The following is a 24,435-nucleotide window of genomic DNA, read 5'->3' on the forward strand; positions in this document are numbered from 1 at the left end:
ACCAAAGTGAAGGGTTCAGTGGAGTCAAGCCTAGATTTTTCCTGCCTTACCCTCTCCACATCCTAACATGGATAGGACCATAAATGAAATCTACAGCCCATTTTCTGAGCATAATTATTTATTCAACAAATACTTACTGAGCCCGTCCAAAGTACCTAGCATTCATCAAAGAAATAGCAGGAACCATACATTCCCTGCAGATGACCTCCATGAAGCATCCAGCATGTGTGAGGTTTGGTGTGCATGTGCACGTGCACACAATACATGTGTGTGCGTGTGCGCGCGCGTGCACGCTTCAAGGTTTCTGGTAGTAAATTCTCTCACCTCCCTGGGACTCCACCCCTTTAAATTTAATTAAATTCCTTATCCCCTTCCCTTTGGCCTCAGAGGATTCAGGGCCAGAACCTTCACTCCTCCATCCCACTCAGGACTCTACCTCATTGGTGACTTTTACTCAATACCTTCACTTTCCCTCCATTCTCAGCATGCCTCCCTTTATATATATATATATATATATATATATATATATATATATATATATATATATATATATAGTTTCCCTTTATATATACACACACATACATACACACACACACACACACACACATATATATAGATAGAGGTTTTTAAAGGTTTATTTTGGGAAAGAGAGAGAGAGGAGAGAGAGAGAAAAATCCCAGCACAGAGCCCGATGTGAGGCTCCATCTCACAAACCATGAGAAATGAGGAGTCAGACGCTTAACCGACTGAGCCACCCAGGCTCCCCTCAGCATGCTTCCCTTTTAGCCAACTGCTGCAATTCTACAATTCTTCCCTTACTCAACACCCCATTCAGGTCAGGGCTTCCTCTTACCAGGCTTCCAAGAGAGTATGTGACACTTGAGAGATGAGGGCTGGCTTCGCAGAAGTGAGGCAGGGGTTCCCTTCCTGCTCTCCATGCTCTCCTTCAGAGGAGCCATTCATTCCCACACTCGGATACAATCAACAAACTGCTGATGACGTCCAAATTTTAACCACGGCCTAGATAGACCTGTTAGGAGCTTCAGACCTAAGTGAAACTGGAGCTCAACACCCTAATTCCAGTGTATCAGATAGCTCAGATTTAACATGTTCAAAACTGAATCTTGGATTTTCTACCACTACCCCCAAAAATGCCTCTTCCAGTTCTTTCCAGTTCCACAGAAACCAGAGTCATCCTTGGCAGGACTCTCTCCACGATTTACCACATCCCTTCCATCTCTCATCAGGTCCAGTAAGCTCTACACCCACAGTGCTGCTCAAATCCATCCATGCGGCTCCATCTGCACTGCCATCACCCTGGTCCGAACCACCCACGTCTCTCACCCACAATGCTGACCAGCCTAACTGCTCTTCCTCGCCTGAGCCCTGAAACCCAATTAAAAAAAAAAAAAAAAAAAAAAAAAGGTACAGGTCAGATGGTGAGACCCTTTGGCTTAAAACTTTCCAATGGTTTCATTTTATATCTAGATCACTCAAAAGTCTTTAACATGACCACCAAGGGTCTGAATTATCTGTTCCCTTCTACCTTTCCAACTTCATCACCCACATCATCCTTCGTTCACTGTACTCTGACCACACACTTCCTTTTCACACTTCCTACTTCTTGAACACATCAAGTTCTTTCACACTTCTCAGATTTTGTACGTAATGTTTCTTTGCCTGAAATGTTCTCCCTATTCCTCACCTAACTCCTACTCATCTGTCAGGTTTTGGCTTAAAGAACACTTCAGATATGCCTTCCCTTAATCTCTTCCTCATCCCCTGCCTCCACCCCATTTTAGATCACTGTACCTGGAAGAGTAAGTTTTCAAATACTGAATTAATGACCTTACCTAACTATACAAAGGTCCATATGCATGTGGCTTTATACCTTTCAATATGAAAATTATCTGAATTTCTCTTCTAGCTTCTAAGCTTCCTAGAGCCAAGAACCAGCCCATTTCATGGACACAATAGATGTTCAACATGTATTAGTTCACACCTCCTCCCTCAGGCTTTATGCCGGACCTCAAATGATCTTCATATAAACTCGATAAGATATAATTACATTCATTTCACAGATAAGGGAGAGGAGACTCAAGGCGCACAGTCACAAAGTCATGCAGGTGTCTACTGAAGGTCACAGAGATCAAACATCTCTGTTATGGATATACATAACATGTAGGATATGGATGATTTCAAGCTTCAGATGAGCAACCCAAAACAGGTTAAGCAGTAAGGAAAATTATTAGCTTTCAGAAAAGGAAGCCCAATAATGGTACAGGTTCAGAGTTCATGGATTTGCCAGCTCAACAGAGGATTCATCAAGGATTCTTACTTTTTTTTCTTTCATCTTGCCATTCTTCTATCCAGAACATCACCTAGATCATAAGCCTGAGTCCCCTCATGGCACCTTGAGCTACAAGGTTCTGGGTCTCATCTAGAAATAGTGACAGTTCAGTTGTCTGGTTCTCTTTCCCCTAATCCTCTTCCAAATATTCATTTTTTTCCCCATCAGCTCAAGGTGAATCACATACCTATTAACGAACTAAAACCCTGGCAGTGGAGGTAGCATCACTGTTAACCAGCTGACCCTTCTGCTAGAGTCAGTTTCTCAAACCACACTGCTAGTATTCAAGAAGGCAGGGGCAGAATAGATGCTGGAGAACCAACAGCAGTGCCAACTTCAGGTATATGGAGAAAGAGAATGGAGCAGCCAAAATCTGTAAGAGCAGAAGGCTCATTACTGTTAATATCAGATCAGCTTCTCCATCTCCAAAGAATGGCCTATTGCAACGAATATTCAGTATTTTAAAATCATGACTATTAAAAAAAATTTTCTTATAAAAGGAGATGAGAGATTAGCACAGGATGGATTTGGACATTAGAGGAAGAAAAATATATAGCTTTGATCTTTCTCTCCAGACTGATCCCCAGCTGCCTTGAAATTTACAGCTTCAGAATACCACTGACTTGCTGGGAGTTTCCAGTACTTCCTGTTCTCCCAATACCTCCCCCACCAAATTGGACTCTCATACTTCTTTCACCTTTGCTCATGCTGGTCCCTCCTCCTAGAAAGAGGTTCTACTTCACCCCAGTTTTACTTCCTCCTTTGGGAGGCTAAGTCCACTCACCTGATGTGTCAGCTCAGACCCTTAGAAAGCCACCTAGGAGTTTCTGGATACCAGACCAAGAACAACTTAGCTATGCTTCATCCATGCACACAGTGCCCTGGTGCTTCACTTCCCTCGCTGTAGTGAGGTCTACCTCACTGATCTGTACACCTTGTCTCCCACCCCTGCAAGCTCTTCAAGGCAGGCCCTTAGTCACCTCCATGACCTCCTCTCCCCAGTCTAGAACCTGGCACATAATAGGCATTAAAGAAACATTTGTTCAGGGGTGCCTGGTGGCTCAGTTGGTTGAGCACCCGACTTCAGCTCGGGTCACGATCTTGTAGTTTGTGGGTTTGAGCCCCATGTTGGGCTTTGTGCTGACAGCGTGGAGCCTGCTTTGGATTCTCTGTTCCCTTCTCTCTCCCCCCTCCCTTCCCCACTCACACTCTTTCAAAAATAAAGACAGTAAAAAATAATAAATTAAAAAAAAAATTTATTCAGCTGCTAAATGAACCAGCAATCTCCTCTCTTTATACAGCCCTGCCTTAAATCAAAAGGAAACTTCTCTCGGCTGGTAAATACCTAGCATTCAAAATGTAAGAGAACTATAAACATGAGGCAGACTACGGTGTTTTGACTTTCTACACACGTAGCCACCTTCCTCACACAAATATTTTAATCCTCCATAGCTGTTCCCTCCTCGCCTGCAAACCCAGTAGCTGATTTAGGTTTTGTGCTTGGGTTTATTTATTTAAAACCATTTCTGACAGGCTTTGCTTTGTTTTCCCTGAAATTTCATGTCCCTAATATTTACAAATCAAGCAACTTTCAAATGGCCTCTTTACAAGCTGTGACCTCCATTTCTTTGTTCATCATGTAAAAGGTGCCCCTGTTTGCGTCCTCTTTTCTGTCCTCATCACTGCCCTTTCTTGTTTTCACTCAAGTTATTTACTCAATTTAATGGGCTCAGCAGCTCACAGGTCGGCTTGGAGACCCTCTTCCTGTTTCCCTGGGCTTCCGGACCACTCTGTGCCTTACTGATTTCTAGTTACTGATTTGACATCGAAAGCTGTTTTTGGTCTTTCCTTCCAGGGCCGCCCTAATCATTTTCACATTACAGTTGCTAATACTAAGCTCTTCAAAATCAAGAATTAAAAACCAAATAGATTTCATAAATAGTCCTTTAAAAGAGTTAACAGGGACATTAGTTTTCACAATGTTTTGAGATGCCAGAGCATAGGTACCATCTGTCTCTCGTGTGGAAAAGCCCATTCCCTCAGAAACCGGTACCCTTGTGCTTTGCTAGTGGGAATGTAAAATGGTGCAGCTGCTGGGAGCAGCTGGGGATTCCTTTAAAATATTCAACACAGAATTACCATCTGATCTGGCAATTCAACCAAAGAATTGAAAGTAGGGACTTGAACAGATATTTGTACATCCATGTTCACAGCAACATTATTCACAATAGCCAATAGGTGGAAAGAACCCAAATGTCCACTGATGAATGGATAAAGAAAATGTGATACATACGACGGAATTTTCAGTCATACAGTGGACTTTTCAGTTTTAAGAAATGAAATTCTGATACAGGATGAACCTTGAAGACATGCTAAGTGAAATAAGCTGGTCACAAAAGGACAAATAATTGTAGGATTACCACTTATACGAGGCACTTGTAGTAGTCAAGTTCACACAGATGAAGTCAAACAGTGGTGAGCAGGAGCTGGAGGAGAGGCGAATGGGGATGTGCTGCTTAGTCCAGTTTCTCTTTGGGATGGAAAGGTCCTCGAGACGCATAGAGGTGATAGTCACACAACAATGTGAATATACTTAATGCTACTAAGTCATACGCTGAAAGGGGGTTAAAATGATCAATTTTATGCTACACATATTCTAGAACAAAAAAGAATTTAAAAACAAAAACAGCCCATTCCCTCTCATCTCATTCCCCCATATTGCCTCCATAGCTGGAAAGAGAAATTCCAAAGATATTTTATTTATTTTGAGAGAGACCAAGCAAGCAGGGGAGGGGCAGAGATAGAGTGAGAGAGAGAATCCCAAGCAAATTCCACGCTGCCAGCACAGAGCCTGATGCAGGGCTCGAACCGATAAACAGAGATCATGACGTGAGCTGAAACCAAGAGTCGGATGCTTAACCAACTGAACCACCCAGGCACCCCTCCAAAAATACTTTATTCACAAGTTTTAGAGTTTTTTCAGTAAGTTCATTGTGATTTTCAACCAAAACATGTTGTTTTAAAACAAAACAAAACAAAAAAAACACGGATAGCTCAACACTATCATATTACTTCAGAATTTTGCTGGAAAGGGCATATACTGCAAAAAGGGGCCCCAGTCTGACTAGCAGAAGAGGTGTTTCATTGCTGGAAGTGAGCCTAGACCCTGCTGGACCTGACCTCCGAAAGATCCCATTCTGACAGGACTTAGCTCACAGTCACAGGCTATGGAGAAGTGCCAGGCATTTTGTCTCAAGATGACGAGAGAACCAAGGGATGTGCTGGCTCCACTTGCATGAACAAGTGCATCCTACTTGCCAAGAAGTCCCCCAGCTTCCAGGTCTTCCGATCCCCACCCACACCACTCTCTCCCTGCAGTGAAACAAGGGGCTGAGCCCCATTCAAGCTGAAGGTTCCTTTATTTTGGGCTTTGCTGTTAACAGAGACGCTGTGCAAACACCCCCAAGGTCCAGCAGGCTGCTCCAGATCCTGCACGAAGGGTTTCTACCACCACACAGATGCTGCCTGTAGCTGAGAGGTTTGGTGCTTCTCCACTTTGACAGAATTGATCTTTGTACAAAATATACTCTTCCCTTATTTTCATGGATGATCCTTCAGGAAATTAAATAATCTATTCTTCCCATCGTGAAGCTTTAACTGATTTTACAACCATTATATCCTCTCTAAGCAATGTTGACAATTCACCTTTTTTTCTTATTCTCTCCCCTCCTAATTCCCCCCAGCCACCCCATGTATATATACACAACACACCGCAAGAGTATATTAACATGTCGGCCTAGTCTATGACTAGGAACCCCTTGAAGCAAGTGACTGCTCATTAAAGCTTGACAAACCGAGTGCCTAGCCAAGTGCCTACTGTGCCTACTGTAAGTACTCAATCATTGTTTATAGAATAAGCAGAGGTATGGTGGAAAGATACCAATTCAATCCTACTCACTGCCATTCCCTTCTTAGGAAAACTTAACAGCTTTTATTTTTCAAAAAAGGCAAATAAAAGTTGTTTCCTATCTCATTGTATAATTCAAAGATATGTTAAGTCACAGAACCAGACAACTGATGTGAAACTGATTTTCTTGACTGCCTTCTGCAGAGGAGAAACTGTCATGCTGGTCTGTGTGCCTGCAGAGACTAAACAGCTGTACATATTTGGCATCCAATAAATGCTGCTAAATAAATACATGACCTTAGAAACAAAAGTACTTCAATCCCCATCATTATCTATTGGAATGGAGATCGTTTAAAATTTCATTTCTACGTCCTGCTTTTGCTAAAGTTCATGGAAAACACAGCCCTTGTTTCAACGTTTATTTTTGGGACAGAGAGAGACAGAGCGTGAACGGGGGAGGGGCAAAGAGAGAGGGAGACACAGAATCGGAAACAGGCTCCAGGCTCTGAGCCATCAGCCCAGAGCCCGACGCGGGGCTCGAACTCCCGGACCGCGAGATCGTGACCTGGCTGAAGTCGGACGCTTAACCGACTGCGCCACCCAGGCGCCCCCACAGCCCTGGTTTCAAACCACTCTTATACGATAACCACATAGCAGATACTCTCTAAATGTGTTTAATTAATGGAAGTGCCTTATCATACCCTGAGTTCAAATTCAGCACAGCACTACCCTCTACAAGTAATCTGGACCTCTACAAGTAATCACAAGAGACCTCTCTTTGTAGGAAACACTTCCCAAAGTTCTCCTAGAGACTCTTGGAATGTGCCCACAAAGGCACTCAATTTCCCAGCCCCCCTTGCAGCTACCTGTAGCTGTGAACAGATTCCTGCCTATGGGGCCGAAGCAGAAGTTTGATGTGTAAAGATGCAGTTCTGAAAGTGACAGAAGAGAACGAATTTTTATATCACCCTTCTCACCATCTCGTCACCTTGAATGGAGAGGTGGTATCTAGAGCTGCTACAGATCATAGGCTATAAACATGAAAGCCAAGAGGCTAAGAGCAACAAAGGCTCTACCATCAGCGAGTGGCTCAAACTAGGTTCTTAACCACCTATTTCCAGACTTGACACTACATGAGAAAAGTAATCCCTGTGACAACACCAAATCAGGCCTCTTCTGGGACTTCAGATGAACCATTCCAAACTGACCCATGATACCACTTTAACAATATATCGTTGCTTAGCTCTTCCTAAAGGATAAAAATGAAAACTGAAATCCTAGCAAAATATTCTGCTCTGGGATTCATAACTCCCATTATGACTTCAAAAGCTGAATATAGCAATACCTTAGCAAGGAGGAGGTACACATACATGAATACATGTAACATGAATACATGCTGTTATCAAGAAAAATGTTATCAGAGGTACAGTCAATCTAGATGATACAGTGAATACCTGAGGGCATAACTCTTACTCATTGAGGAGACTCCGGTGCCCAGAAAAGTGCCTAGATCACTCATAAGAATGTGTGCACTGGACGCTGGGGTGGCTCAGTGGGTTGAACGCCCAACTTCGGCTCAGGTCATGATCTCACGGCTTGTGAGTTCAAGCACCACATCGGACTCTGTGCTAACAGCTCCGGGTCTGGAGCCTGCTTTGGATTTTGTGTTTCCTTCTCTCTCTCACTCTGCCCTTCCCCTTCTCGTGCTTGGGGTCTCTCAAAAATGAACATTAAAAATATTTTAAAGAAAAAGAATTTATGCATGAATGAATGGGAATGAATGGGAATGTGCCAAGAAGCACAACCTTGGGTTAAGCTAATTGACAGGGCACAGTGTCTCTTTGGGCAAAGGAACCTGTCCAGCACATATCTACAAAGGCAGGTCAGCAAACTAGGGTCGATGGGCCAAATCCAACCCACTGCCTGTTTACATATGCCTTATGAGTCAAAAACAGTTTTTACATTTTTAAATGTTGGGGGGAAAAAAGAACTAAAAAGGATGTTTTGTGATCTTTGAAAATTATATGAAATTCAAACGTCAGCGTTAAGTTTTATTGCAACACAGCTATGCTTATTTATGTTTTCTATGCTGCCGTTGTAGTACGATGGCAGAGGTAGAGGTGAGTAGTTGGGACATACCAAACGGACTGCAAAAATTAAATATTTACTAGCTGGCCCTTTACCAAAACAGTTTGCTGAGCCTTGTTCTAGGGTAGATTGCCCCCATGTCCCAGAGGACAGTGGGATCTGAGCACTCTAGCCCCCTCCATCATAACATCAAGGAAAAGCCTCATGGGTCTGAGGGACTCACCTACTTATGCTGCACTCCCCCACTCCCAGGCCATTTAAATGAGCTCAATTGTGTTTGATTTTATTATTTTGGTCAGGCTATGTGGAAAGAGAATAGGATTTCCAGACCTCTCCTTGGTCAGCTAAATGTGGTATATTCTCGCTCTCTATCTGTATCTATAGATATAGATATTTTTAGAGAGAGAGAGAGAGAGATAGGGATTACACATAATAAAAATATAAACATATATTTACAATATATATCGAAGCTTAACATTCAACATACAGGTTGAAGTCCTTTCCTACTATCAAAAAGAATAGGGGTAAAATACAAATTTCCAAACCAGTAATTCAAGGGCATTAAAAGAGGACATGTCTGTTCCCAAAAAGTCTGCAACTGACCAGTAATAGATGGCTCCCCATCTGTTACTACGAGGGGGCTGGAGAGAAAGACACCCTGCTGATGAGAAGAGATGGGAGCAGATATCCTGAGACATGAAGGATTGAACCTAAAGAATACTCCATTGTCATCAGAAGTCTGCCCATAGGTAGCCCTGATAACTACTGCGTGGCCACCGGAGCTGAGCCTTCATGACTGTCCATCCAAGTCAGATATTCAGACCATGTGCAGCTGGGTCAGCACACTGCCCCCTCTGAGCCACATGAAGCACACTCACCCTGGCTCACTCATTTAGAGATGATTTCACCTTTGTAAAAACAGTTTGCTATAAGGGAACCCTGCTCACCCAAAGACTAACCTAAGTGTGATCACCACAGCAAACCTTCACCCTTCCCACTCATGATAAACAGACTAAGCAATCTCAATACAACAGAAATTAAAACAACACTTAACTTACATAGGTCAACATCAGAGCAGGGAAAGGCTATGGACAAGCTGTAAGGCACAAACGTTAACTCCTCTCTTTCATGAGGAGAATACAACAGCAGATATAATCAGAGCTTCTGTGAAGCTTTAGATGGAGGATTCCGGTATCAGACAGAAGTAGGTAGTTTACATTGCAGAAAAAAAAGGTCACCCAACCACCCATATCAGCAGAGGCTGAGTGGAGAGCCTAGACTTCCACCCTCACCAGGCTGTACCTAGGTACTCCAAAACCCTAGAGGGTGGGGTCATAGAAAGCCACATAGGGAGCCCACAATTTCTGATCTGTCCACCATTATCAAGGCCACTTCCCCACCCTTGCAGCATCAGTTGAGCTGAGGTGAGGAGGCAGGACATCCACTTCCACCAGGCCATGAGACTGCCCCCTCCTTCTTGGGATAGTGTCAGAGGAAGCTTGGTGGAGAGACTCAGGACTCTTCACCATCACCCAGTGATAATGAGGAGGCCCCACCTCCCAGGTAATACCCGGCCAGAGTGATGTTAAAGCCAGCTAAAACAAGTTTTACATAAGATCAAGTCTCATAAAATGAAAATGTCCAAATTTTGATTAAAAAAGCACTCATAACCAAGAACCAAGAAGATCTCATACTAAATGAGAAAGACAATCAGCAAATGCCAACACCAAGATGACAGAAATCTCAGAACTATCTGACAAATATTTGAAAGCAGCCAAGATAAAAATCTTCAAAGAGTAATTACACCTGCCACAAATGAGAAAGTAGAAAGCTTCACCCAAGAAACAAAGTTGCAGAAAACAGAAGACATAAAGAACTACCCAATGGAAATGTTATAACTAAAAAATGTAATAACCAAAAGGAAAAGCGCAACGGATGGGTTCAAGAGCCAAATGGAAAAGACAAAGATTTCACTGCAAAAAGTAGAAGGACCTTTCTTGCAAATGGAAATGTTCTACATCTTGTTTTGGTTGTATAATATACAAGTATCAAAACTCAGAACTCAACACTAAGGTTATTTAATCTACAACAGTAAGCATCTATCTTAAGAATGTAACAAAACAATACAGACACTAGGTATGCTTTTAGATAGAGTGGAGAAATGATTTTTGATTCATCTGTTTTGATCCATATCCCTCTCCCCCACCCAACACACAGCTACCCACTGATTCAAGTCCAAGTTCTACTTTCTTGCTATATTGATGAAGGACACATGACATCTGCCAAATGTTCAATGAACACCAATCTCCATTTTTATCTTAGTGTCCTCCTCCATCACAACGGAGGGGTCTTTGGCATTAACATTTTTAACAATTGTTAAGTAAACAAAATGGTAGTAATGTAACATAGTACAGACTTGAAAAGTGACAATCCTGAATGAAAAGAACAAACTAAAGTGAAATGGGGGAGGGAGGCGTAGTCAGAAGGCAAAAAGAACAGCTTTTCAAATAAACAACTTCAGTGAGAGAGTTGAGGAATGAAGGGATATAGGTAAAAGCAAATACGTGCACCCTGTAACATACTCTGTACAGGTGAGCTGACGGCATTCTCTGTCAAACAGTACCACGGTGGGGGGGGAGGGGGGGAGTGACTGATGGTTTAGGAAGCCTTTACACATTACAATCTGGTATTCCAGGAAGGGAGGAGGAAGCGGTGGTACCAAATTAACATACGGGGGGACTCTTCCTCCCCTATCGCTAAGGTATTAGAAATTAGAAGGAGGGATGCTTTCACCTGCCCCTGGTCAGTCCATCCGTCGCCCTCAGTAACCGTCTCACCCTGCTGCCTCAACATGTGAGTGTGTGCTGTGGGGGCAGTCACTAATCTCTGACCCCCCATGTCTGCATGAGCAAGTGGTCCCCCCACTCCCTGCCCCATCCACAACCCCTGTGGCCTAGGGAGGCGTGTGTAGGATGTGCTGCTGCTGCTCCCTCACCAGCCAGGGCCTAACCAGCCCCCTCTCCCTGCCAGGGCTGTGGGGACGGCTCCAGGGGCCTGGGGAAAATCACACTGCCAAAACTGAAGCTGCCTCCACCTCCGTCTGGGTGGCCAGGTGTCCTCCCACCTCTGCCTTCTTTGTCCCACTGGGCACAGCACCAGTGGACAGCCCTCGCTGGACAAAGCTAGAGGCTGAGCGTGACTCATCCCACCCGGGCCTGGACTCACGTGCTGGCCCATATGTATTACCCCCATATGTGCTATACTCTGGGCCTGCCGGCCTGCCACCTCTGTCCCCAGGCTCAGTACCACCACCCTCAGGGGGCCCTCCCCAAACCCAGCCAGGAGGCTGGGGGACCAAACACGCACAGTCAGAGCCCTCCCCGGTGCTACTGGCCAGGCCCTGGCCTGGAACGCTCAGGAGCCTGAGCTGACCCTGAGTGGGGAGGGGGGGAGGGGAGGGCAAAAAAGAAAAAAAGAGGGGGGTGGAGAGGGAGGGAAAGACAGAGATGCTAAGCAACTTGGTTAAGACCACCATGAAAATGGAAAAGGAGACATGAACACCAGGATTCGTACATCACACACAACACAGTTTCCCCTCTACACCTTAATTATTGCTTAGTTGGTAAAACCACGGGCTTTGGAGTTGAATAAACCTGGCTCTTCCACTGTTGAGCTGTGTGGCCTCAGGCAAGTTACTCAGCTTTAGGTTAAGGTTAACTTACCTATGAAATTGGAATAATCGTAACGTCTTTAGAATTTAGCTTTAGAAGAAAAGTGCCCAGCGCCTGGCACCCAGTACGTGCCCCACTAATGGTAACTATTGCTTTATTACATCCTTTGCTCTTGCTAATGTCACCTTAATGATCCTGATTTCATCAGAAGTATCTTTACCCTTGGTATATACGTCTGAGTACATGTACACAGAACAGCTCCATTAATAAAAAAGGAAAAAAAAAGTGATTGGTCAGGGGTCAGGTCATGATTTCAGAGAAGAAGAAGAGAAGCTTAAAATTCTCTGGGAAGAGTAATCCTGGCAACTAAAGAAAAAGGACTATTTCAGGAGAAACTAAACAGGTGTCAAATCACACCAACATGCAAAAGGCTCAACAGGTTCCGGTTGGACTTGATGGGCAGGATGAAGGGATAGGACTTCCCCTTCCCCAAGGGGCTGGAGTGAGAGCACACTCGATCTTGCTTGCTCACACTTTCTATTCGTGGTAACTTGCAGGAACACTCCAGGTAAACCAGCCCTATTACTGTTTCACTGGATCTTCCTAAATGTACGTGCCTGTGTATACAGATACATGAGTCAAAGATCATAGTATCTGAAAGGAGAGCCATGATGGAGGAAATGGACGGATCTTAATTTATGGATTGACAATCAGCATCTTCAGGACTTGTGAAGACGGAAAGGAGCTCAGGTCAACAGAGCCATTGATACACATATACAACTCACTGAAGACTCAAAAAATGCTCCTTTGCAATTTCTCAAGTATACAAAGAAAATGAATAAAACACCATGCAGCTTGACATCACAAATTAAAGCTCAATACTCCTTAGTCAATCTTTGAGGCCACACTGTCCAAAAAAGGAGCCCAATAGTAGTATGTGGTTACATTTAAATACAATTACATTTAAATACAATTTTTAATTTAATTCCTCAGTTACATCACCCACATTTCAATTGCTCAATAGCCACATGTGGCTGTGACCACTATACTGGATGGTACAGATTACTGAACATTATTCATCATCACAAAGTTCTACTAGATAGTGCCAGTTTAAAAGATCAGGGTCTTCCCAATGTTAAAACCAATTTGTTCTGTTCTGTAAATGTTACGTGGGGGGGGAGGGGGGGGGACAAGAAAAGAAACTGACTAAAATAATTGGACGTTTCTATAGTTTGAAGATTTTTTTCAGTCATTTAAATAACCATATGTACATTTTAGGGATAAGACAAAAGAAGATATAATGCCATATTAGGGGTTTTATAAATTTTTTGCTCTTTGAGAATGAACAGCACTTAGAACCTGTCTATTGCTCTTTTATAAAAGTATATCTGAAGTGTGTGTGTATAAAAGTGACTATTTGTTTAGTTACTTCAGACAGAGTCAGATCTTTATTCCCCAGCCTGGTTGCTTCTGTGTCACAGATCAGTGTTATTTTTGTCATTGTTATAAGCTTTTAGAGATCCAAGATTATCTTGGAGGGAGATAGAGATAAACTGGGAATCAGAGAAGTCAGCTCTGGCAAAGCTCACAGTCTACTAAAAGAGTGACTTGAAAACGTCTACCCAGAGAGGGCAGATACAGGGTGAACATTTCACTGGTCCTCTGTGAAATGGAAAACAAAACAAAACCAGATAGCCTCAGGAGTTTTCCATTGGCCAGTTTTCAGCATAAAGCCCTGTCCTCTCATACCCTGCAGTTTTGGGGGTCAAATGCTGATTTTTATGAAATTAGATTAGAGGTGGTGTTTCTTTTCACGTGAGTTTTAATGTTAGTAAAAGTTATATAAACTGTGAGTGTCCCCATTAAAAAAAAAATTTACTTGTCTATAAAAGCTAAAGGTTTGAGTACTTTTATGCTATTGACCAAAAATAAGCAAGCCATAGTTACTTGCAGATGGCATGAGAGCAAGGGAAGCTGGGAATATGAGCTGCAGAGAAACTAATGCTAAGAGGGTTCAAAAACTGAGAAAAGGATTACTTCCAAGAAAACAACAGAACAGGCAAGACTCCATAGAACTTGGTATTTCTGATAGGTTTTGAAGAAAAGGCCAGCTTTGCATCCAAAGATCAAGGAAGGTGTCCAAGCAAGAGGGACCAATTTTTTTTTTAATGTTTTATTTATTTTTGAGACAGAGACAGAGCATGAGCAGGGGAGGGACAGAGAGAGAGGGAGACACAGATCCAAAGCAGGCTGCAGGCTCCAGGCTCTGAGCTGTCAGCACAGAGTCGGGCGTGGGGCTCGAACTCAGGAACCGTGAGATCATGATCTGAGCCAAAGTTGGACACTTAACCAACTGAGCCACCCAGGCACCCCAAGAGTGACCAATTTAAAAGAAGGTACAGATTAGGTAAGTTTGGAACATTTACAAGGAAAAGTAGGTCATTTGAAAAGAAATTATGGAGATGGGACAGGAAGATGATCAGGGAGCTTTTGAGTGCATGGGGTTTTGGTATTAGGATCAGAAGTCTGGGACTTTTCACTAAACAACTGGATGGTGAAGAAATGCTTTAAACACAGGGAAACAGCCAATGTTGTATTTTAGCTATATGGATGAATAAACATGTGACAATCTTCATCTGTTTGATGTGGGCACCCTTCAAGATGCAGTTCAGATCTCGTTAAAACCTTCTCTTCATTCCAACACCTATCTGTATTCCATCTATCTACACTTCACACGGCAAGTCACTACTGCAAATTAGGCATCTAATAAATCGTATGGCTGTTAATTATCAACTTCATTACCTGTATCCTTTTAAAGACCGGATGCATAATAGGGGCTACATGAGGCCTGCTGGTACAAGCCAGCATATCCCACAGCCCTTATGTTCCCACTCATGAATCCTACAGTCGAACACTGGTGGGCGGGCACATATCCTGTGGACGTTTTAATCACATATATAAACATTGCCCTAAGAGACAACTAAAGAAACAAAACACAAGTAAATGGCAGAAAGCATGATTGTGTATTTAAGAAAGGATTTATATTCCCACTTAGCTTTGCAAATCAGATGATGCTTCTAAAATATTTTACCAGGTTCCTCATTGGTCTAGATCTTCTTGGCTGGTATACAAAAAACAAAAACAATTCTAAAGAACACACTCTGAAAGATTAGCAAGTCATTTTATGGTGGTGTAAATTATTTCTAAAGATGCTTCTACTCAGTTCTCAATATGATAGACATTAAAACATTGTAAACACCAACTGTCACAATCTAAACCTCTCCTTTAAGATTAGAGAGAAGGGGGAAAAGAATCAAGTACATAGAACTCAGATCAGGGAAAGTCTATCAATCCAACCACTTGCCCCCTTGGCTGCAAACAAAAGCCATGAGGAAGATGGCACCACTCTAAGCTCATGTTCTCACATTTTAGCTGAATCTTCAAGCTCTGCCTTATGTTCCATCTTCAACCCACACACTCCTCCCATAAGGCAAGTCTTGCCCTACATAATAATCCTCTCCCCTGTTTATTACTCCCTTCTTTTTCCCTTCTCCAAAGTAAGACTATTAAAAGTACATTATTGTTCATACTTTAGGCAAAACTAAACGGGCACTATTCTAAGCGCCTTACATGCTAAGGTAGATCAACTGATAAACACTTACTCCTCTTCTTTCAGAGCAAAGTGTGTATGCTTAGACAAGGACTTTGGCCTTGGCCGTGTGATTTAACTTGACCAATGGATAGAAGTGGACGAGATGTGAACAGTGGTTACGAAGTTTGATTTGGACTCTTACACACTTGTGATAACTAGAAAAAAAAAAGCATGCCTTAGGGGCTACTGCCCCTTCAACCTGCACCCCAGAATGAGAATCACAGAGCAGAACTGACCCCCAACCTAAAGTAAGGAACCAAGTCCAGCCTCTCTTGGCAGAGAGATGGAGAGAACTGGCGGGGGTAACAAGTACTAGACCTACAGGAGCCTGCAATTCATGACAGGATTTTGTTCTTTATCCTAAGGACAGTGGGGGACCTTTAGGATGCAGCTTCTAGAAGTCTTCTCCACTCCATCCAGATGCCGTCTGGGGTCCGTTTAGGCCCTTCAGACCCGCAGCGTACTATTATAGAAACATGTACTACAATACAATTATTGTTTATACATTTACCACGCCACCGATACGACTGCTTCTCCCACAGGGTTACTCTATTTTATGCTGAAGTCAAAATAACAATTGAAGTCTCGTCATGTCCATGAGAATTCAGAGGAACAGATGTTTGAATTGATGAATCCTAGCCCTTCAAATACATGACCTAAACATTTCAGATATAGGAGAAGAGAAAGACATCCAAAGACAGGGGAGCAATCCACAACAGCTATGCCCGTCTCAGAGCAGATTCCTATTTCTTGCTCTGCAGGCAGAAGAACCCAATCAGGGGAGCAGCTGCTGAGAGAGGAGGTGGTTCCACCAGCTGATACTAAAATAAACCAGAGAATAGCAGGCATTTCATCAGCCATAAACCCTCTACTCCCATTTGCATGGCTGACTCCTGGTTGTGCAAGCCTCCACTTAATTGTTTCAGTGAAGACATTCCTAACCACATTCTCTAAGTAGCTTCCCAGGCAAATCCCACCCCACCCCCCCCATCATTGTTTTGGTTCTCTACATGGCACTTGGTACCGCCATGTAGAGATGGCTTATGTGTTTATTGCATCCAATAAAAGTTTTAAGTGGTAGGAGAAGGAGGCTTGCCTATCCCATTCATTGTTTTAACCCCAGCACAGTGCCTGACACATGGGCAGCACTCAGTGAATACTTGTTAAATGAATGGGCTGAGGAGATGAAATGCCTTCTTTTATACACATCCTCCTCTTGGGTATTGGTTTTCCTCTGCAAGGCTGCTTCAGATGTTCCTGTTTAAGTGGGATCTTCAAAGTCCTATAAATGCATACAACATCTGACATACATTTGTGTGTCTGCCTTTTTCCAGGCAAAGGAACCCTAGCTATCAGAGAATCAAAGGATCCATCTCTCTTATAGACAGAATTGTGTCCTCCCTGCAATTCACTTGAAGTCTTAACCCCAATGTGACTACGTTTTGAAGACAGGATATTTAAGGAGGTAATTAAGGTTAAATAGTCCATAAGAGTGGGCCCTAATCCAATAGGACTGGTGTCCTTATAAAAAGAGGAAGAGATATCAGAGGTGTATGCACACAAAAAAGGCTACTTGAAAACTTAGGAGCAAGGTCTCAAGAGAAAGCAAACCAGCCAACACCTTCATCTTGGGCTTCTAGCCTCCAGAAATATGGGAAATTCTCTGCTGTTTACGTCACCCAGTCTGAGATTTTGTGATGGCAGTCTCAGGAATCTAATACAGTATCCCTGTAAAGGTAAGAACCAAGGATAAGAAACTCCCATTTATTTGAGCACCTAAGTAGGTTGTATTCCTTATTCACATCAATACACAACAATCCTGCTGGGTAATTACGATTGTTCCCATTCCACAGAATCAGGAAATGAAACCTGGACCTAAACCCAATCAATAGTTCAGTCTGTCTGCATATTAGAAACACCCTGATAACTTGTAAAATCCCTCAGACCTAGCCAACCAAAAAGAGAACCCAAGTTAATGTGTCCTCAAACAGCCCAGGCATCAGGTACTTCTAATGACTGGTTGGAATTAAGAACCAGTGAGTGAGGCAACCATAATCCCCCAACTTTGGGATTCTCTGATTGCTGGCCTCCCCAGGTCACTTGCTACTGCTTCTGACCATCACTGCAATCCTGCTCATGGTATGCTCAGTGAACCTTATTTTGTCCCAACCCACCTCCATTCACCCTGTTTCCACCACAGCCCAATATTTAACTGGGGATAGTTCCACTCTTCCCAGTCTTTATAGTTCATCTGGGATCTTACCCCAACTCCAGGGCTTGAATGCATGAACTGGTGCTAAGCCAATCAGCACATTCCATATCTCTGACCACATGACCTATGCTGTCCAATCAGACACCTCTGCACTGGTGTGGGTATTACAGGGAAGAGACTTGTTTTCTTTCCTACCAGATGTGTTCACAGGAGGAGACAGAAACTGCCACAGCAGTTCTGACCTCTCAAGACAAAAAGTCTCTGGGTGAATAGGGTCAACACGGAAGAGAAGGCAACAGAATGGAAAGGAAGTCCAGGTGAAACAACTAGAAATCTGGATTAAACTGTTCTCCAGGCCAGATCTATAGCCAGGCTTCTCAATTAGATGAGCTAATACACAGCCTCTTCCTACTTAAAGCTAGTTGGGTTTTCCAGTCCCTACAGCTTATGTCATGTCAAACCACCCTGGTCTTTTTTTTTTTTTTTTTTAATTTAAAAAAAAAATATGTTGAGAGAGAGAGCAAGCGAGCAGGGGAGGGCAGAGAGAGGGAGACACAGAATCCAAAGCAGGCTCCAGACTCTGAGGTGTCACCACAGAGCCCGACACTGGGCTGAACTCACAAACCGTGAGATCATGACCTGACCTGAAGTCGGATGCTTAACCGACTGAGTCACCCAGGTGCGCCAAACCACACCTGGTCTTTGGTGACTACAAGGGTCTTCAGATGTCAGTAAAGTGCTGTGGCTTTCTAACCTAGTGTGTTAGGTATTTTATCGTGAATTTCATCTTGAGATTAGAAAGCTGCCCAGGAAGGGTTTTAAGCAACTTCCTGTTAAGATTTTCTTTTTAAACATTACACTGTTTCCATACACAGCACACTTGGGAGGCTCAGAACTGGAGTCAGAAAAACTCATTTTAGAAGCTCCTGGATTCACCTGGTGAGAAGAGATGAAGACCTAAGTTAGGGCAAAGGTAGTGAGGAGAGAAGGAGATTGGTTTACAGTTTTTTTTTTTTTTTAGTTTTTTTAACGTTTATTTATTTTTGAGAGAGAGAGACAGAATATGAGTGGGGGAGGAGCAGATAGAGAGAGAGAGGGAGACACAGAATCTGAAACAGGCTCCAGGTTCCAAGCTATCAGCACAGAGCCTGACGTGGGGCTAGAACTCAGGATTGGCAAGATCATGACCTAGGCCTATATCGGATGCCCAACCGTCTGAGCCACCCAGGCACCCCTGCAAATTATTTCAGTCAAGGGTTGACCAATGTTTTCTATAAAGGGCCATATAGTAAATATTTAAATCCTTCCAACTACCCCATTCTGCCACCATAGTACAAAAGCAGCAATATGTAACACATCAACTAATGAGCATAACGGTGTTCCAATAAAACTTTAAGAAAACAGGTGGTTATCTGCTAACCCCAGACTTGGTAAAATGGGTCCAACTTGGTAATTGACTGGATGTGAGGGAGGAGGGAAATGAGTCAAGGTAGCTGCTTTATGTTCTCCGTGTTTGGTCCCAGAATCATAAATTGATTGAGTCACCGAATGTCAGAGGAGGATAGAAACTCATTAAAATTATATAGCTCAACAGCCTCGTTTTATTGGTGATAATATTGAGGGCAGCTTCCTCTGAGGTAGCAACTAGTTAGCAGGGCAAGCAGGACTAGAATTTAGCCCTGGTTTCAGTAGTGTATCTATCATACTACATTCCTCTCTTCTATGCCTCTAGATAAAGATGTCGCTCTTTTTTGAGACCACTGTGTTGCATGTAATTATTGTATATTTAATAAATATTACTAGACATCTATAATGAGTCTCTCAGTGGTCCTAGGACAGTCTGTCCCTCAGGAGACTTGGTCTTATCTTTGTTATACATATTTTCCCCAAGCCATTTTTGTGCTTTTGATTTTTTTAGATTTGACATTTTTTTAAGTGGTTGTAAAACATACATCATACTTCTTCACTCTAAGGATTATTCACTCTCTAATCTGAACAATGTTTTATGTTAAAAGCACAGTGAATTTATTCAAGCCAAGAACTGAAGAACTGCTTATTCAGCCTCATGACAAGAAAAGAATAAATCCCAGACATGCATTATCTGAACATAACCACAGTCAATTCCAATTGAAGACCAAAATATCCTACTAAAAGGCAAGCAAAACGCTTTCTGACTGCTAGGCAAAACCAAAAACCATACAAAGAAAAAAGGTTAGGAAAAAAATATGCCAAATACTAGCAATACCTGTCTTTTAAGAGGTGGGTCCATGGATAATTTTTTTTTCTTTCTACTTACTTTCCAAAGAGTATATATAAGCATGTAATCATAATTATTTTAAAAGGTTAATTTAAAAAGTTGGGAAATGTTGCTATGTTGCATTTAAAAAAATTCTTGAATTTCTAATAGTATTTTGCTCCAGGATATTAACAAACTACATTAAATTCTGTAAAAATTATTAAAACCTTTAGGTTTACAACGAAACTATGCTTTCAGGTCTAAATAGCTGATGTAACCTTTCTAACTGGATAAATTTTCTCTTCATGCCTAGTGAATGACTGTTTAAGTATTTCCAGACACCAAACCCTCTTCACTGTTGTCCTGTTTTCCAGTGTATCTTCCTTTTTTCTCATCCTTTGACAAACCCAACATGGTTGGTGAAGTATCATAAATTCAAATTTTTCCAGACCATTATCTTTAAGCAGGTTGCCTCACATTCTCAACAGGAGAGAATTCTTAGTGCTGTGGTCTCATTCTGCTTGCTTCTTTCATGGAATCTGGACCCCACTGTCCCTCCTTGAGAATGGGAGCCCAGATTTCAAAAATGGAGGACAAGTGGCCAGGCCAATGGAGGACAGCTGGCTCTTCTAAAAATGCTAGCTCAACATTGTCAAGCCCTTATCCCCATTCCCACTCCAATGATGAAATACCAGTGGGTAGATACAAAGGAAAAGAGAGGAGAAAAACCTAGTCAGGACAGAAAGAGGCAACTGTGGGTGGCCCTTGGGGACATCTCTCCACTCTAAGTTCAAAAAGACCTAGTCAGAAGAAGGGACCACATGGGAAAGTCTCTAGAAGCAGTCAGCAGAATGCATGTTTAAATCAAAATGCTATAACCTGAACACACAAGTACATGACAAGTTGCTAAGAGTCCAGCCAGCCCTTTCTCCCCTAACCCTTTTCAGACCAACACATGATTGGTGCCACCTCAATACTAACTCCTAATCCCAAGTATCAAGAAACACTCTTGCCCCAAGAAGTCCCATAAACAGGACACCGCCCTTGGGGTTGAATCTGTTTTGGTTTGCATGACCACTTTTGTCACATCTGAATGTATACACATGCACTACAGCGCTAGGGTGGGAGTTAGGAAACTTTCTCCATCCTATTACATGCTCTTATGAAGACGTGATGCACTGAGCAAAATAACATTTCACAATGATCTTCTGAGCATATACCACGTATCTTTTTTTGTAGTGAGGGAAATTTCTGGTTAAAATTATCATCCTCAGAAATGATAATTCCTATAAATTCTACATTTAGATTGCTAACTTTCTAGAACTAATACAATTAAATATACCCAGACATTGAACCTTATCTGGAAATTAAGAAAATGAGTAGATAAGGCCATAGACTCTAGAATCAGATTTGGGAGTTTGAATATTAGATCTTCTGAGCGATTAACTAGTCCAAGAAAAAATGATCTAAATATTCTGATGTAAGACAACCTCCTCCCTCATTCTAAAAATCCAGCCAATACATCTTATAATGAAAACCATGACTGACAGGCCCCATCCATCCACAATTAAAAAAATTAAGGTCACTCAAATATGAGCAGAGAGTCTAATATTTACAAACACTTGAATATCTAACAAGAACAGAGACCAGAATGAAGACCAAAAAAAACCAAAAAAAAAAACAAACCCCAAAAAAACCCCACCTTGAAGGCATATGGAGAGCCAGGTAAACTTCAATCAAACAATAGAAATGTTAGCATTAATAACCTCAATGAAGTATGGCAAGATACTATATCCACAAAGATTAGATGCTATAAAAATTTCAGGCAAAACAAGCTGTTGAAAAATTAAGAATGGTAGATGCTTGAAAGATAAAATTTATCAGAAAATACAACAAAAACGGATGAGAAATAGGAAACAGACTTAAACTAAAAACTAGTCCAACAATAAGAGAAAGGAATGGATGTGAGAAATATTTCACAGGGGGAAAGGAAGATAGGATTGGGGCTTGTTTCCTTATAGGGTGTGGCAGACCCTTAATTGCTCCCAACTCTCCACTGCCAATAAAATACCAGTCCAAACTCCTTAGCAGCTAGAGCCCTTCCCAGAATGCTAAGGCCTTCCTGCTCTGGGATGATTTCCTTCCCTTTCCCCTTTGGAATCTGCCCAGCAGTCAGTTGTTTGTTGGCTCAAGGTGCACCTTGAATCCCACCCCCATCTTTTTATTACACAAGATAGGGGTTTTCTAGGACTCTGACTTTGACATTCACCATCAAGTCACAGGGACAGAACTGACAGAGAGGATACTTTCTGGAACTTGAGCCTCATTAAATGTTGTATCTACAGAGAATGAAATTGTTCATTAGGCTTACCATACACAATGACCAAAAAAACAAAGCAAAAACACAAACGCATTTATATTTTATCAACTAACCAACCGCTGAGATTTGCTAAAATGACAGGTTACACCAGCTATCGTGAGTTACTTATAGAAAGCCCAGAAGGAAATATGAACTTTCCCTGGGGTGATCTACTGGCTTTCTTAGTGGCAACAGAGTGGGCACTGAAGTCATCTGAACTTTGGTCTGAATTCTTACTCCATCATTTACCAGCTGGTGACCTTAAGGCAATTATTTAATCTCTCTGGGCCTCCATTTTTCATGTAGGAAATGAGTATTAAGAACCATCGCATGGGATTGTTGTGAACAGGTAGGATATTCAAAATAAACAACCAGTATGGTCCAGACCACAACCCATCAGAAGTCATTGGCTATCAACAGCCAATATAGCTGTACCAAGGGAGACTGGCTGGAGATCAGCCCCAGCTGCTACTATCAGTGAGTGCCTAGTAAACATTAGCTATTGTTATTCCTAGTTTCTTATTTGTGGGGGTTTTTTCTGTCTGTGGTGACTATGAAAGATTTTCACACCTAGAAAAAAGTGTTTAAATATTACTTTAATATAGCTATTTAGAAGATCTAGTTATGGCAAATCAACAAAATAATGGGAGGGGGGAAAAAAGGAATTTAGCTTCTCACTACCGGAGCCAAGGATTGGGTGCTTCCAGAGAACTACATGACCTCTGGCCTGACTCTGGCTGCCTCCATCCATAATTTCAGAGAATTCTGGATCCCTTCTAGGACAGCCCATTTGCAAAGCCCTTCAAAGTAGGCCCTGTGCCATCCCTTCAATCATGGCAGCAGTAATAGAAGACATCAAAGACTCAAGACCCCAAGTTCTTAATCTAAGCTCTGTCACTAATAAGTTATGTGACCTTGGACAAGGGAACCTTCACATCCTTCTTTATGAAATGGGAACAAGAGCCCCTGTTCCAGCTGCCAATGGATCAGCTGCGGTTCAGATGAGAAACTGTACTTTGGAAAGCACAAAGTACTCTGTAAAGCCAAGGCGGTAGGATTTCAATGATGATGGCTTTGGGGTGAGCCCCAGCAAATACACGGGTGCCAAAAGCTACCAGCTATTGAGTTTCAATTAAGAAACTCTGGCCAGGCAAAGCAGGTCAGAGGGAGGCAGAGTTTCCTGGGGGCTCTACAGAGGCACTTAGCAAGCAATAGACCAAGCATCAACCAGAAAATCACTACCATTACCATTAGAATCAGGGACAATGGCATCAGCACCCTGGAAACCTAAATCTTAAAGCTTTAAAAGCAGGAAGGGGGCAGGAGATAGAAGGAAATAGGGAACATGTTCTTATCTTGGCAAAATTATGAAATTGGCCAAGTTTATTTTCAGTACCTTTTTCACTTTTCCTTTCTGACATTACCCTTATTAGTTTTCCTGAAACACCAAACCCAGCCTGTAGGGTCAGGGTGCCCTCATGGCACCAGCTGGCTGGCCGGCACTCACCAAGGCCTAACCTCTCTAGGAAATGACTTGCATTCTGAAAATGATACCCTCCTCCAACATCTGTGAATTCGAAATCCAAAATCCTATTCCACACCTGACCTACCTGGAGTCAATTATCACAAAATAAACTAACAAAATGTCAATGATCTATGTTATTAAAGGTCATCCTTTTGAGAGAGACTGTGCACGTGCAAGCCAGGGAGAGGGGCAGAGGGACAGAGAATTCCAAGCAGGCTCTGTGCCCAGCACAGAGCCCAATGTGGGGCTCAATCCCATGACATTGGGATCATGACCTGAACCGAAATCAAGAGTCAGTCAACCAACGAAGCCACCCACGTACCCTCTTAAAGGTCATACTTTAAGACCCTCATTTTTAAAGAAAATTCTAAGGATGATAATGTTTTAATCCAGTATTCCCAGTGTTTCTTAACTAGGAAAATGGACAGACATCTT

General features: G+C 42.4%; 1 protein-coding gene across 8 annotated transcripts in view; it reads right to left on the bottom strand.

The window, feature by feature from the left end:
* The window catches only part of SAMD12 (sterile alpha motif domain containing 12), a 388,238-nt gene that overhangs the window by 351,212 nt on the left and 12,591 nt on the right, over positions 1-24,435 (bottom strand). Inside the window, exon 1 of one of the 8 annotated variants that reach the window (XM_023248162.2) lies at positions 854-1,291. The exons of 2 other annotated variants lie outside the window; for them this stretch is intronic. In XM_023248162.2, coding sequence (XP_023103930.1) covers positions 854-959 — 106 coding nt within the window. In that variant the 5' untranslated portion in view covers positions 960-1,291. Of the gene's footprint in view, positions 1-853; positions 1,339-24,435 lie in introns of those variants that run through there. 5 more of the 8 variants (XM_023248163.2, XM_045049817.1, XM_045049820.1 and 2 more) reach the window with 5 other exon arrangements.

The sequence above is a fragment of the Felis catus genome, chromosome F2 (genome assembly GCF_018350175.1).
Source record: "Felis catus isolate Fca126 chromosome F2, F.catus_Fca126_mat1.0, whole genome shotgun sequence".
Taxonomy (NCBI): domain Eukaryota; kingdom Metazoa; phylum Chordata; class Mammalia; order Carnivora; family Felidae; genus Felis; species Felis catus.